The 14628-nt window shown below is 45.3% G+C and overlaps 1 protein-coding gene across 5 annotated transcripts in view; it reads right to left on the bottom strand.

Annotated features, from left to right (window-relative positions):
- Window positions 1-3857: 3857 nt before the first annotated feature.
- Window positions 3858-14628, bottom strand: part of LOC140731576 (transient receptor potential cation channel subfamily V member 1-like) — a 65766-nt gene continuing 54995 nt past the window's right edge. For 3 of the 5 annotated variants that reach the window (XM_073053104.1, XM_073053105.1, XM_073053102.1), the window contains exons 13-17: window positions 10102-10391; window positions 7215-7342; window positions 5938-6056; window positions 5399-5550; window positions 3859-4960 (exon numbers count right to left, since the gene is read on the bottom strand). In XM_073053104.1, coding sequence (XP_072909205.1) covers window positions 5411-5550; window positions 5938-6056; window positions 7215-7342; window positions 10102-10391 — 677 coding nt within the window. In that variant the 3' untranslated portion in view covers window positions 3859-4960; window positions 5399-5410. Of the gene's footprint in view, window positions 4961-5398; window positions 5551-5937; window positions 6057-7214; window positions 7343-10101; window positions 10392-14628 lie in introns of all 5 variants that reach the window. The other 2 variants (XM_073053103.1, XM_073053106.1) reach the window with 2 other exon arrangements.

The following is a 14628-nucleotide window of genomic DNA, read 5'->3' as shown; positions in this document are numbered from 1 at the left end:
TGAATTTTAGTGAATACAAACCCTGAGACATTAGACGCTCTTCATATGACAAGCCATTCAATCCTGGAATCATTTTCATGAACCTCCTTTGAACCCTCCCCAGTTTCAGCACATCCTTTTTAAGATAAGGGGCCCAAACTTGCTCACAATACTCTAGGTGAGGCCTTACCAGTGCATTATAGAATTTCAACAAGACGTCCTTTTATATTCTAGTCCTCTTGAAACACAATGTCCACTAACATTGCATTTACCTTCTTTACCACAGACTCAACCTGCAAATTAACCTTTATGGAATCCTGCACAAGGATCCCAAGTCCCTTTGCACTTCAGATTTTTTTTGTATTTTCTCTCCATTTAGAAAATAGTCACCTCTTTCATTTGTTCTGCCGAAGTGCGTGACCATACACTTCTCAACACTGTATTCCATCTGCCATTTATTTGCCCATTCTCTTAATCTGCAAAGAATGTGCAAAGAATTCCACAGATTCACCACTCTTTGGCTGAAGAAATGCCTCATCTCTGTTCTAAAAGGACATCCCTCTATTCTGAGGTTGTGTCTCCTTGTCTTAGACTTTCTCACCATAGGAAACATCCTCTCCACGTTCACTCTATCAAGCCCTTACACCATTCAATAGTTTTCAATGAGGTCACCCCTCATTCTTCTAAATTCCAGTGAATACAGGTCCAGAGCCATCAAATGCTCTTCATATGACAAGCCATTCAATCCTGGAATCATTTCTGTGAACCTCCTTTGAATCCTCTCCACTTTCAGCACATCTTTTATAAGATAAAGAGCCCAAACTGCTCACCATACTCCAAGGGAGGGCCTCATCAGTACTTTATAAAGTTCTAACATTACATCCTTGTTTTTATATTCTAGTCCTCTTGAAATCAATACTAGCATTGCATTTACTTTCCTCATCACAGATTTAACCTGCAAATTAACTTTTAAGGTGCTGTGCGCAAAACTCTCAAGTCCCTTTGAGGCTCAGTATTTTTTTTAACCATATAACAATCACAGCACGGAAACAGGCCATCTCGGCCCTCCTAGTCCGTGCCGAACTCTTAATCTCACCTAGTCCCACCTACCCGCACTCAGCCCATGACCCTCCACTCCTTTCCTGTCCATATACCTATCCAATTTTACCTTAAATGACACAACTGAACTGGCCTCTACTACTTCTACAGGAAGCTCATTCCACACAGCTATCACTCTCTGAGTAAAGAAATACCCCCTCGTGTTTCCCTTAAACTTTTGCCCCCTAACTCTCAAATCATGTCCTCTCGTTTGAATCTCCCCTACTCTCAATGGAAACAGCCTATTCACGTCAACTCTATCTATCCCTCTCAAAATTTTAAATACCTCAATTAAATCCCCCCTCAACCCTCTACGCTCCAATGAATAGAGACCTAACTTGTTCAACCTTTCTCTGTAACTTAAGTGCTGAAACCCAGGTAACATCCTAGTAAATCGTCTCTGCACTCTCTCTAATTTATTGATATCTTTCCTATAATTCAGTGACCAGAACTGTACACAATATTCCAAATTTGGCCTTACCAATGCCTTGTACAATTTTAACATTACATCCCAACTTCTGTACTCAATGCTCTGATTTATAAAGGCCAGCGTTCCAAAAGCCTTCTTCACCACCCTATCTACATGAGACTCCTCCTTCAGGGAACTATGCACTGTTATTCCTAGATCTCTCTGTTTGTTCTTTTTGTATTTTCTCTCCATTTAGAGAATAGTCAACCCTTTCATTTCTTCTACCAAAGTGCGTGACCATAACTTCCTGGCATTGTATTCCATTTGCCTTTTCTTTGTCCATTCTCCTAGTCTGTCTAAGTCCTTCTGTAGCCTCTCGATTTCCTCAAAACTACCTGCCCCTCCATCTAGCTTCATCTCTTCTACATATCTTTAACAAAGTCATCAATTCTATCATCCAAATCATGATATAATATGAAAAGAATCGGTCCCAACACAGACCCCTGTGGAACACCACTAGTCACCGATGCCAGTCACAAAAGGCTCCCTTTATTCCAGCTCTTTGCCTGCTGCCAATCAGCCACTGCTTTATCCATGCTAGAATCTTTCCTGTAATACCATGGGCTTGTAGCCTGTTAAACAGCCTCATGTGTGGCACCTTGTCAAAGGCCTTCTGAAAATCCAAGTGCACAACATCAACCAATTCTCCAATGTCTGTCTTGCTTGTTATTTCTTCAAAGAATTGCAACAGATTTGTCAGGCGAGATTTTCCTTTAAGAAACCGTGCTGACTATGTCCTATTTTATCATGTGCCTCCAAATACCCTGACACCTCATCCTTAATAAATGACTCCAACATCTTCCCAATCACTGGGGTCAGACTAAATGGCCTATGATTTCCTTCCTCTCTGCCTCTCTCCCTTCTTGAACAGTGGAGTGACATTTGCAATTTTCTGTCCTTCCAGTAGTAAGTGATTCTTGAAAGATCGTTACTAATACCTCCACGATCTCTTCAGCCACCTTCTTTGGGGTGAACACTGTCCGGTCCAGGTGACTTTTACCTACCTTCAGACCTTTCACTTTCCCAAGAGCCTTCTTTCTAGTAACAGTAATTTCACACACTTCAAGATCCCCAACACCTGGAACTTCTACCATAGTCTGCCACAGTGAAGACTGATGCAGAATACTTTTTCAGTTCGTCCGCCATTTTGTTCTTTCCCATTACTACCTCTCCAACATCGTTTTCCAGCAGTCCGATATCCACTCTCACTCTCTTTTATACTTCATGTACCTGAAGATGTTTTTGCTGCTGCTCCAGTGGTAATACCTGCACTTCCAACGTCAGAGCCTTGGGTGAGGTCAGACCATCTCAGCTGTTGTCATGTGCTCAGGCTCTGCTCTCTGCCTGGAATCATCCCACTGAACAGGGAGAGCCAGATGTGAAATAGCTCGACCTACCTGGGACTGAAGTGACCTGACTCACATTGGATCATTGGTGTCCTGGGACCTCTGTGGATGAACATCCCTCATTGGAGCATTGTGCCGAGTCAGCTCAGGGGTTATGAATGAGAATGGTGAGCACACAAATCTGTAATAATCTTGCTCATGCAGTGCAACGTTCCCTCAGTACCACCCTCCCACAGTGAAACCCTCCTTCAGTACCACCCCTCCCACAGCATGACCCTCCTTCAGTATCACCCCTCCCACAGTGACCCTCCCTCAGTACCACCCCTCCCATAGCGTGACCCTCCTTCAGTACCACCCCTCCCACAGTGACCCTTCCTCAGTACCACCCCTCCCACAGCATGACCCTCCTTCAGTATCACCCCTCCCACAGTGACCCTCCCTCAGTACCACCCCTCCCACAGCGTGACCCTCCTTCAGTACCACCCCTCCCACAGTGACCCTCCCTCAGTACCACCCCTCCCACAGCGTGACCCTCCTTCAGTACCACCCCTCCCACAGTGACCCTTCCTCAGTACCATCCCTCCCACAGCGTGACCTTCCTTCAATACCATCCCTCCCACAGTGTGACCCTCCTTCAGTACCACCCCTCCCGCAGTGTGACCCTCCCTCAGTACCACCCCTCCCAGTGTGACCCTCCCTCAGTATCAGCCCTCCAGTGTGACCCTCCCTCAGCATCACCCCTCCCAGTGTGACTCTCCCTCAGCATCACCCCTCCCACAGTGTGACCCTCCCTCAGTACCACCCCTCCCACAGTGTGACCCTCCCTCAGTACCACCCCTCCCACAATGAGCCGCTCTCTCTGTAGAATCCCTCCCATGCTGGCAGGTCATTGTGTACACATTTTATTTGATTTTATTTAGAGATCCAGAGCAGAACAGGTCCTTCCAGCCCTACGGGTCGCACCACCCAGGAACCCACCTATTTAGCTGTAGGACAATTTTCCATGACCAGTTAGCCTACCAACTGGTACGTCTTTGGACTGTGGGAGGAAACCAGAGCACCTGGAGGAAACTTATATGGTTCACAGGGAGAATGTACAAACTCCTTACAGATGATGGTAGAATTGAACTCTGAACTCTGGAAAGGCCCAAGTTGTAATTGTGTCATGATAACCGCTACATTACCGTGGTGTCTACATTCTGTTTTCCTTTGGTACCAACCTCTTCTTCCCCACCATTGAACTCATCTACATGGAGCGCTGTCACGGGAAAGCAGCGTCCATCATCAGGGACCCCCACCATCCAGGCCATGCTCTCTTCATCAGGAGCCTCAGGTCCCACACCAGCAGGTTTAGGAACAGTTAATACCCCTCAACCATGAAACAAAGGGAATAACTTCACTTGCCCCATTACTGAACTGTTTCCACAACCAATGGACTTCTTTCAAGGACTCTTCACCTCATGTTCTCAATATCTATTTATTATTATTATTATTATTATTATGTTTGATTTCTTTTCTTTCTGTGTTTGCAGTTTGTTGTCTTTTGCACATCTGCTTTCCTTCCATCTTGTTGTGTGCCGTTTTTCATCGTCTCTACTGCGTTTCTTTGTACTTACTGTGAATGCCCAGAAGAAAATTAATCTCTGGACATATATATACTTCACTAATAAATTTACTTATTAACAGGAGGGGAATAAGGGGTCGATATTTTGGGGAGAGACCCTTCATCAGGAGCCCCTGCCTTCTCAGCCAATTGGAGAATGAAAGGTCTCCAATACCATTCTCTTCCTGTCTCTGTTATTTTATTTACAAGTCACAAACTAACAAACTAACTCAGTCACAGACTGAGACACCCTGGCAGTTCCGATATCGTCTTCCTCTGGCTTTCCATGGGCAGGGACCAGGATACTTCTGGAATGTTGGAGAAACCGGTAATAGTGGTGTCGGTATTATTTTATATTTGCACAGGTTGTCTTCTTTTGCATATAGGTTGATTCTCAATCTTTATCTGTTTGTGTCGAGTTCCTGATGAATTCTATTGTAGTTCTTTACTTTTTCCTGTAAATGCCTGCAAAAAATGAATTTCAAGGTCACATATGGCAACATATAAATACTTTGATAATAAATTTTACTCTGTAGTTTGTGATCTTAGGGTACGAGTAAATAGTTCATGTAAAGTCCACAGGACTCTACAACTCATGTTCTCAGTATTATTTGTTAATTATTATTTTGCTTTACTTTTTGTTATTGCACAATGTGTTGTCTTTGCACGTTGGTTGTTGTCAGTCTTTGTGTGTAGACTTTTCATTCAGTCTATTGTATTTTGTTGTTCTACTGTGAATGCCTGCAGGAAAATGAAGCTCAGGGTAGTATCTGGTGACGTATGCATACTTTGACAATAAATTTACTTTGAACTTTGAAAGTGACAAGTTAGAAAGAGAGGTAAAGAAGGTGTTTCAGGTTGTTGACAGCTGGGAGGTGTACCCAATGCCCCTGTCCTCCTCACCTGATCCTGACCTCAAATGATCTTGGCAGTGGCAGTAAGCGGGCGTCTGTGGGGCCGTCTTGCCAGTTCAGTTCGTAACTCGCACACCTCCTCTTCCTCCTTGCCAGATTTAACTTCCTTCAGAAGGGGCAGCATGGTCCGCCAACTCCGTGCTGCCAGGGCAACACACAACAGTGGGTTAAACCCAGTCTGAACAGACAGGCTGGTGTGAGCCAAGGGCGAAGCGGGGCAGGTCAGATCAAGAGGGAGGAAGGAGAGGGGGAGAACAGTGGGGGTGGAGGGAGGGGAGACTGGTAGTTGGAGGGGGAAGCGGAGGCAGGGGGAGGAGAGATTGGAGTTGGGAGGGCAAGGGGTAATGAGAGTATGGAAAAGGGAATATAGCAAGGACTGTGAAGATGTAGAGTGTGGGGGTGATGAAAAGAGGAGGTGGAGAGGGTGTAGAGAAGGGCAGAGGGCAGGAAGAAAGGACAAAGAAAGGGATGTGTACTATCAGAGTGGCAGAGAGGAGCAGATGCAGTAGAGGAGGTATCGCTCCTTACCTCCATGAGGATTCCTCCCTCTGATGGTTGAGTTTGACCTCAACACCTCAGAGATTCCCGGTTCTTCATTGATGAGCCCAAGGTCAGTGTTCCACCTGTTCCAGTTTACCTCGTCCACCCTGCACAAAGTGGCAAGGACAGGCTTGTTACCCCTTTACGTCTGAGCCCTGGGAACAGTGCAAGAACATACTCCCAACACCTGCAATATCCAGTGACCCCAATACCCAACAATCACAACAGCGGTCCTGCCCCTGCCAACACTCAGCCACCTAACACCCATCATCTCCAACACCCAGTGACCCCAATACCCAACAATCACAACAGCGGTCCTGCCCCTGCCAACACTCAGCCACCTAACACCCATCATCTCCAACACCCAGTGACCCCAATACCCAACAATCACAACAGCGGTCCTGCCCCTGCCAACACTCAGCCACCTAACACCCATCATCTCCAACACCCAGTGACCCCAATACCCAAAGATCCTAACACCCAACACCTCCAACACCCAATGACCTTAACATCAAACACGATATGGCCCTGATACTCAACATCCAACAACCCCAATACCAACACTCAGTGAACCCAATACCCAACACTCAGTGACCCCAGTACCCAACACCCAATGAACCCAATACCCAACAAATCCTAATAACCAACACTCTATGATCCCAATACCCAACAACCCCAATACCAACACTCAGTGAACCCAATAACCAACAATCCCAATACCCAACACCTCCAACACCCAGTGGCCCCAATACCCAACACCCAACAATCCCAATACCCAACAGTCAATGACCACAATACCCAACACTCAGTGACCCCAATACCCAACATTCAATGACCACAATGCCCAACACCCTATGGCCCCAAAACCCAACACCCAATGACCCCCAATACCCAACACCCAATAACCCCAATACCCAACAACCTCAATACCAATACCCAACACCCAATGACCTCAATACACAACACTCAGTGACCCCAATACTCAACACCCAATGACCCCCAATATGCAACTCACCCAACGCCAGCCCTCATAAAGCTCACTGCACTCAACACCCTCAATACCTAACACACAATGACCCCAATATTCTACACACCCAACACCAGCCCTCGTAACACCCACTGCACTCAACACCCCCAAAACCCAACACTCTATGACCCCAATATGCATTACACCCAATACCCTGAACACAACACCCTGCTTTATCTCTCTATGGACAGCTGACTTTGGAGATCAATGCTGTGCCACTGGTCTAATTCCTCTTTACCTGAAGCACCATCTCTGATCCTCCTGTCCATCCAGGGTAGCCCCAACAACCACAAGCTCCCCTGATTGGAACCGTGCCCGCAGGCATCGAGGCAGACTTTTCTCCAGATCCAGGATAGTGATGGCTCTCTGGCAAAGACACAGAGCCAATATTACAGAAAGACGGGCAAAGGGGAAGGCAGGCTGGCCTGACTGCAAGGGGCAAGGTGCGTTTCTCAACAACGTACTTGCCAATTTGTTTCTGAAATGTATTCTGCAAAAACTATCAAATCTAGTTCAAGCAACAATTAAACTGGACAGACAGAAATTTAATTTTACTCCAAAATAATCAAAGAAACACTGAAGAACATATCACCACGCCAGTGATCGGTAGATCAGGGTTCAATTCCCACCACTGCCTGTAAGGAGTTTGTACATTCTCTCCATGACCATGTGGGTTTCCTCCAGGTGTTCCTGTTTCCTCCCACAGTCCAAAGATATACAGGTTAGGGTTAGAGTTATTAAATCGTGGGCATGTTGTTATGGCACCAGAAATGTGGCAACACTTGTGGCCTGCTCCCAGCTCACTGATTTGATTTGATGCAAATAACACATTTTACTGTCTGTTTAGATGTACTTGTGACACATAAAGATAATCTTTTAGTCATGACTAGGCTGTGGAGGGACAGGAACGGTCAACATTTCAGGCCAAGATCCTCTATCAGAACTGAGAGTGGAGAGGGAACTTAGCCAGCAGGTAGGCGAGAGAGAGAGAAAGATGAGACAGGTACCGAGTAGCCTCTTCCCTGATGGGAATGGGACAAACAGTCCACAAGCAGGGCGGGTAGGATCCTTCATAATATTGCTGGCCTTTTATCAGCACCTTTCTGTATATTTGCCCTTGATGGTGGGTAGGCTGGTGCCTGTGATGTGTTGGGCAGTTCTAACTACCCATTGTGGAGCCTTCCTGCCCACTACAGTGCAGTTTCTCTATCACACAGTGATGCAGCCCGTTAGGATGCTTTGAACTGCGTACGTGCAGAAGGACACGAGTATTGATGGTGTAACAGCAAATTATCTAATTTCAGAAAACCCATCACCCTCTTCCCTATGTTCCCATTTCCACTCTCACTGGTCAGCTCTTCATCCCACCCCCCCCCCCCCCCACTTTCCCTATGGTCACCTTTTCTATCATTTCTTCACAAACCTCACCCCCATTGTCACCCACTCACTGCCCACCCCCATCCGGATCCATCGGGTCCGGAGTTACAATCATTTTGTCCTCCTTTACACTCGTACTGAAGAATGACAAGAAACGATCTTGTATCTCGGGCTAAGGGCTACTCCAGCAGAATGTGAAATGCTGACCTTCTAATTCAAATACGCATAGGCCTGGCCTCCCTACCCAAGGACAGAATAACAGAGAGATGCAACTTGCATCCTAGGATGATGGGGACAGATTTTCTAATAATGAGATACTCAACAGTCTGGATCTGTGGGACCTGGCAGACTGATCTGACCTGTCGAATCAAAGTAAATTTATTATCGAAGTATTCATATGTCACCATATACTATCTGGAGATGCATTTTCATGCAAGCATTCACAGTAAATACAAAGAAACACAATAGAATCAATGAAAGTAACACACACAAAGACGGATAAACAAGCATGGTAATTAGCAATTAGCACGATGCTATTACAGTTCGAGTGTCAGAGTAGGGAGTTCAATTCCAGCATCCTCTGTAAGCAAATTTGGAAATTCCTCCCTGTGTGTGTGTGTGTGTGTGTGTGTGTGTGTGTGTGTGTGTGTGTGTGTGTGTGTGTGTGTGTGTGTGTGTGTGTGTGTGTGTGTGTGTGTGTGTGTGTGTGTGTGTGTGTGTGTGTGTGTGTGTGGGTTTTCTGTGGTGCTCCAGTTTCCTCTCATTTTCCAAAGATGTATGTGTGAGTAGGTTAATTGGTCATTGAGAACTGTCCTGTGATTAGGCCAGGGTTAAATCAGCGGACTGCTGGGCGACGCGGCTCGAAGGACCAGAAGGGCCTGTTCTGTATCTCTAAATAAAATTAAAATAAAAATTAAAAACAAACTAATTTGCAGAGGACAACAAACTGTGCAAATACAAAAAGAAAAAACAAAAACAACCATAATAAATAATAATGATAACATGATTTATAGAGTCCTTCAAAGTAAAATGAAATTTAAAGTGAGTCTATCGGTTGTGGAATCAGTTCAGAGTTAAAGTGAGTGGAAGTTATCCATTCTAGTTAAGAAACCTGATGGTTGAAGAGAAATAACTGTTCCTGAGCTGGTGGTGAGGGTCGTGAGGCTCCTGTAGCTCCTTCCTGACGGCAGCAACAAGAAGAGAGAATGGCCTGGCTGGGCTAAACAAACTCAATTAGCCAACTTGGTTGACACGGACAAACTGGGCTGAAGGTCTGAAGTGTTGTCCTTATCCTGAGAGTACGTGATGGGACAACATAGAGAAAGACACGTCTGTCCTTACCCTGAGAGTACGTGATGGGACAACATAGAGAAAGACACATCTGTCCTTACCCTGAGAGTACGTGATGGGACAACATAGAGAAAGTCACGTCTGTCCTTACCCTGAGAGTACGTGATGGGACAACATAGAGAAAGACACGTCTGTCCTTACCCTGAGAGTACGTGATGGGACAACATAGAGAAAGACACGTCTGTCCTTACCCTGAGAGTACGTGATGGGACAACATAGAGAAAGACACGTCTGTCCTTACCCTGAGAGTGTATGAGACAACGCAGAGGAGGGTGACTCTGTCCCTGCCCTGAGAGTGTATAATTGGACAATGTAGAGGAAGGCGACTCTGTCCCTGCCCCGACAGTGTATAACCCTCTGTCCCCTTCACCCTGTTGGAGATCCTGAAGAACATTTACCTGAAGTTTCCAGATACTTTTACTGTCCTTGGAAATCATTTCCACAGTTTTGCTCATCCGGGCGATGAGCATGTTGAGCAGGAGGATGTAGGTAAGGATGATGTATGATAACAACAGGAAGATGAACACCTTCTTGAACTTGTAGTTCTCTGTGAATTCCAGGTCCCCCATCCCGATGGTGAATCGGAACAGCTCCAAGGAAGTCGTCTCAAAGTTCTTGTAGGTGGTGTCCTTTCGGCAGCCGGGCTTGGTGTTGTTGTACACACCGTCCTCGATCAACACCACTAAAGCTGTAGCAGGAAGGAGGTGGGTTATGAAAGCATGCCTGAGGCAACCATACGAAAGCCCTTACAGTGGCGGGATTGAATGCGGGTTGTTGGTGCTGTAAAGCATTACGTTAACCACAACGCTAATGTGCTGCCCCATGGTAAGACTGTGACCATCCAACCTTATCTACATCCCTCTGAGTTTCATAAACCTTCATAAAGTCACCCTGCAGCATCCACTGCTCCAGTGAAAACAATCCGAGCCTATCAGGTTTCTCCAAACCCTCTGAGGCTTGGCTGCCACAGTAAGCCCGATGCTATTACAGCTTGGGGCATCAGAGTTCGGGGTTCAGTTCCGACGACCTCTGTGAGAATTTTTGTGTGTTCTTCCCGTATGCGTGTGGGTTTCCTCCAGGCGTTCTGTTTTCCTCCCACAGTCCAAAGATGAGCTGGTTAGTAGGTTAATTGGTCATTGTAAATTGTCCTGTGATTAGGCTAAGGTTAAATAGGTGGGGAGCTGGGTGGAGCGGCTCGTTGGGCCGAAAGGGTCTGTTCCACTCTGTATCTCTAAAATTAAATAGAAGAATAAAAATACTGACTCCTCTCAACAATTTAGAGATCCACAGGAGACTGCAGATGCTGGAACATAGAGCAAGAAACAATCTACTGGAAGAACTCGGTGGGTGGTGGGGAAAACTGTCAATAGTCTGAGGCAAATCCCTGCATCATGATTGAGTGGAGAAGGGAGATGATTTTGCATACAGACGGCCGTGGAGACCAGGTCATGGGATGTACGGTATTTATAGCAGAGGTTGAGAGTTTCTTGATTAGCACACTGTCAATACCTATGGAGAGAAGGTAGCAGAATTGGGTTGAGAGGGATATAAACCAGCCATGAGAGAATGGTAGAGCAGTCCTGATGGGCTGAATGGCCTAATTCTGCTCCTATGGACTGACTCCATCTCCTCCACACCACCCCCCGGTACATAACCTCCCATCCCCTTACACTCTTAAATTAAAATGTATATATACTTTAGAGATACAGCACAGTAACAGGCCCTTCCAGCCCAATGAGGCAGCTCCACCCATGAGACCATTTAACAACTTTTGATTGCCTTCCATAGATGCTGTCTGGCCTGTTGAGTTTCTCCAGCATTTTGTGTGTGTTGCTCTGATCTCCAGCATCTGCGGAATCTCTTGTGCTTATGACCAACTAAGCCATTAACGTCTTTGGAACACCCAGAGGAAACCCACATGGTCATGGGGAAAACGTACAAACTCCTTGCAGACAGCAATGAGAAATGAACCTGAGCTGCTGGTGCTGTAATAGCGTTACACTAATCATTATGTTCTCTTCTTGCTTGCCTTCCCTTTCTGGAATGCTGAACTTGTTAAGTAACAGTTGAAGTACAAAGTACAAAGTAAATTTATCATCAAAGTACATATACTGCATGTCACCACCTAGAACCCCGAGATTCATTTTCCTGTGGACATACTCAGCAAATCTATAGAACAGTAACTATAACAGGATCAATGAAAGATCAATCAGAGTACAGAAGGCACAAACTGTACCAATGTAAATATAAGTAAGTAGCAGTAAGTAACAAGACTATGAGATAAAGAGTTCAAGTGAGATCATTAGTTGAGGGAACATTTCAATGATGGGGCAAGTGAGTGTAGTTATCCTCTTTTATTCAAGAGCCTGATGGTTGAGGGATAGTAACTGTTCTTGAACCTGGTGATGAAAGTCTTGTATCTTCTACCTGATTGCAGCATCAAGAAGAGAGCATGACCTGGGTGGCGGGAAACTCTGTTGATCTCTGCTTTCCTAGGCCAGCATTACATTTAGATGTATTCATTGGCTGGAAGGGCTTTACCCATTATGTGCTGGGCCAAATCCACTACCTATTACAGTGGAGTAAAGGATATTACAGAGGCATGAGAGAGGACTTGGCCAGAATGGATTGGAAAAGAACACTGGCAGGGATGATGGCAGAGCAGCAATGGCTGGAATTTCTGGAATCAATTTGGAAGGCACAGGATAGATAGATCCGAAAGAGGAAGAAATGTTCTAAAGGCAAGAATACACAACCACGGCTAACAAGAAAAGTCAAAGCCAACATAAAAGCCAAAGAGAGGGCATATAATAGAGCAAAAATTAGTGGGAAGTTAGAGGATTGGGAAGCTTTTAAATACTAACAGAAGGCAACTAAAAAGTCATTAAGAAGGTAAAGATGGAATGTGAAAGTAAGCTAGCCCGTAATATTAAAGAGGATACCAAAAGTTTCTTCAGATACATAAAGTATAAAAGAGAAGCAAGAGTGGAAATTGGATTGCTGGAAAATGGTACTGGAGAGGTAAAAAATGGGGAAACAAGGAAACGGCAAACACTCCGAATAAGTATTTTGCATCAGTCTTCACTGTGGAAGGCACTAGCAGTATGGTGGAAGTTCTGGAATGGTTCTGTAAGACTGGAAAATTGCAAATGTCACTCCACTCTTCAAGAAGCGAGAGAGGCAGAAGAAAGGAAACTATAGGACAGTTAGACTGACCTCAGTGGTTGGGAAGATGTTAGAGTCAACTGTTAAGGGTGAGATCTCAGGGTACTTGGAGGCACATGATAAAATAGGCGGTAGTCAGTGTGGTTTGCTTAAGAGAAAATCTTGCCTGACAAATCTGTTGCAACTCTTTGAAGAAATAACAAGCAGGATAGACAATTGGTTGACGAGGTGTACTTGGATTTTCAGAAGGCCTTTGACAAGGTGCCACACATGAGGCTGCTTAATAAGCTACAAGCCCATGGTATTACAGGAAAGATTCTAGCATGGATAAAGCAGTGGCCCAGTTAGACGGCTTACTATTTCTGAAGTCCTTGATTCCTGACCCTTGTTGAACGAGCTGGGCTCACTTGTTGAATTCGGCTGATCTCCAGTCCAGCTCGAACTTAGATGGCCTGCTCTCTTCCTCTCCCATGTCTACAGACACCATGGCAAAGAGTGGGAATAAACTGACTGGGTGCTGGTGACCAGTGGTGTTCCACAGGGGTCCGTGTTGGGATCGATTCTTTTTACGTTATATCATATGTCAATGATTTGGATGATGAAATTGATGGCTTTGTTGCAGAGTTCGCAGACAATATGAAGGTAGGTGGAGGGGCAGGTAGTTTTGTGGAAGTAGAGAGGCTAGAGGACTTAGATTAGGAGAATGGGCAAAGAAATGGTAGGTCAACTACAGTGTTGGGAAGTGCATGGTCATGCACTTTGATAGAAGAAATGAAAGGTTTGACTATTTTCCAAATGGAAAGGAAATACAAACAACTGAGGCATGAAAGGACTTGGGAATCCTTGTGCAGGACTCCCTAAAGGTTAAATCTGTGGTGAGGGAGGCAAATATGATTTTAGCATTCATTTCAAGAGGACTAGAATATAAAAGCAAGGATGTCATGTTGAGATTTTATAAAGCACTGATGAGGTCTCACTTGGAGTATTGTGAGAACTTTTGGGCCCCTTATAGAAACATAGAAAACCTACTTCCAAGCACCTTAAAACTGTGCCCTTTCGTGTTAGCCATTTCAGCCCTGGGAAAAAGCCTCATTTTATAAAGGCTGTGCTGAAACTGGAGAGGGTTCAAAGCAAGTTCACGAAAGTGATTCCAGGATTAAACGACTTGTCATATGAAGAGCATTTGATGGTTCTGGGTCTGCATTCAATGGAATTCAATAGAATGAGAGGTGACTTCATGGAAACCTACCGAATGGCAAAAGGCCTTGATAGAGTAGATGTGGAGACGCTGCTTCCTATGGTGGGAGTATCTAAAACCAGAGGACACAGTGTCAAAATAGAGGGGCGTCCTTTAAGATGGGACACGTGGAGGGATTTCTTTAGTCTGAGAGTGGTGAATCTGCGGAATTGGCTGCCATAAGCAGCTGTGGAGGCCAAGTCTTCATGAAAATTTAAGGCAGAAGTTGATAGATTTTTGATTGGTCAGGGCACAAAGGGATACAGGGGGAAGGCAGGAGACCACTACTTTTCAGTCATCTGTCAATGATTTAGATAGTGGAATTGATGGCTTTGTGGCAAAGTCTGTGGATGAAACAAAGTTAGGCGGAGGGGTAAGTAGTGCTGAGGTAGGTAATGTTGAAAGGACTAGATAAGAGATGTTTCCTCAGGTGGGGGGGGGGGGGGATCCAGAACTAGAGGGCACAGCCTCAAAATCGAGGGGGGCAACCTTTTAGAACAGAGGTAAGAAGGACATTTTTTAG

The sequence above is a fragment of the Hemitrygon akajei genome, chromosome 8 (genome assembly GCF_048418815.1).
Source record: "Hemitrygon akajei chromosome 8, sHemAka1.3, whole genome shotgun sequence".
NCBI lineage: Eukaryota > Metazoa > Chordata > Chondrichthyes > Myliobatiformes > Dasyatidae > Hemitrygon > Hemitrygon akajei.
This window is presented reverse-complemented; position numbering and strand designations above follow the sequence as displayed.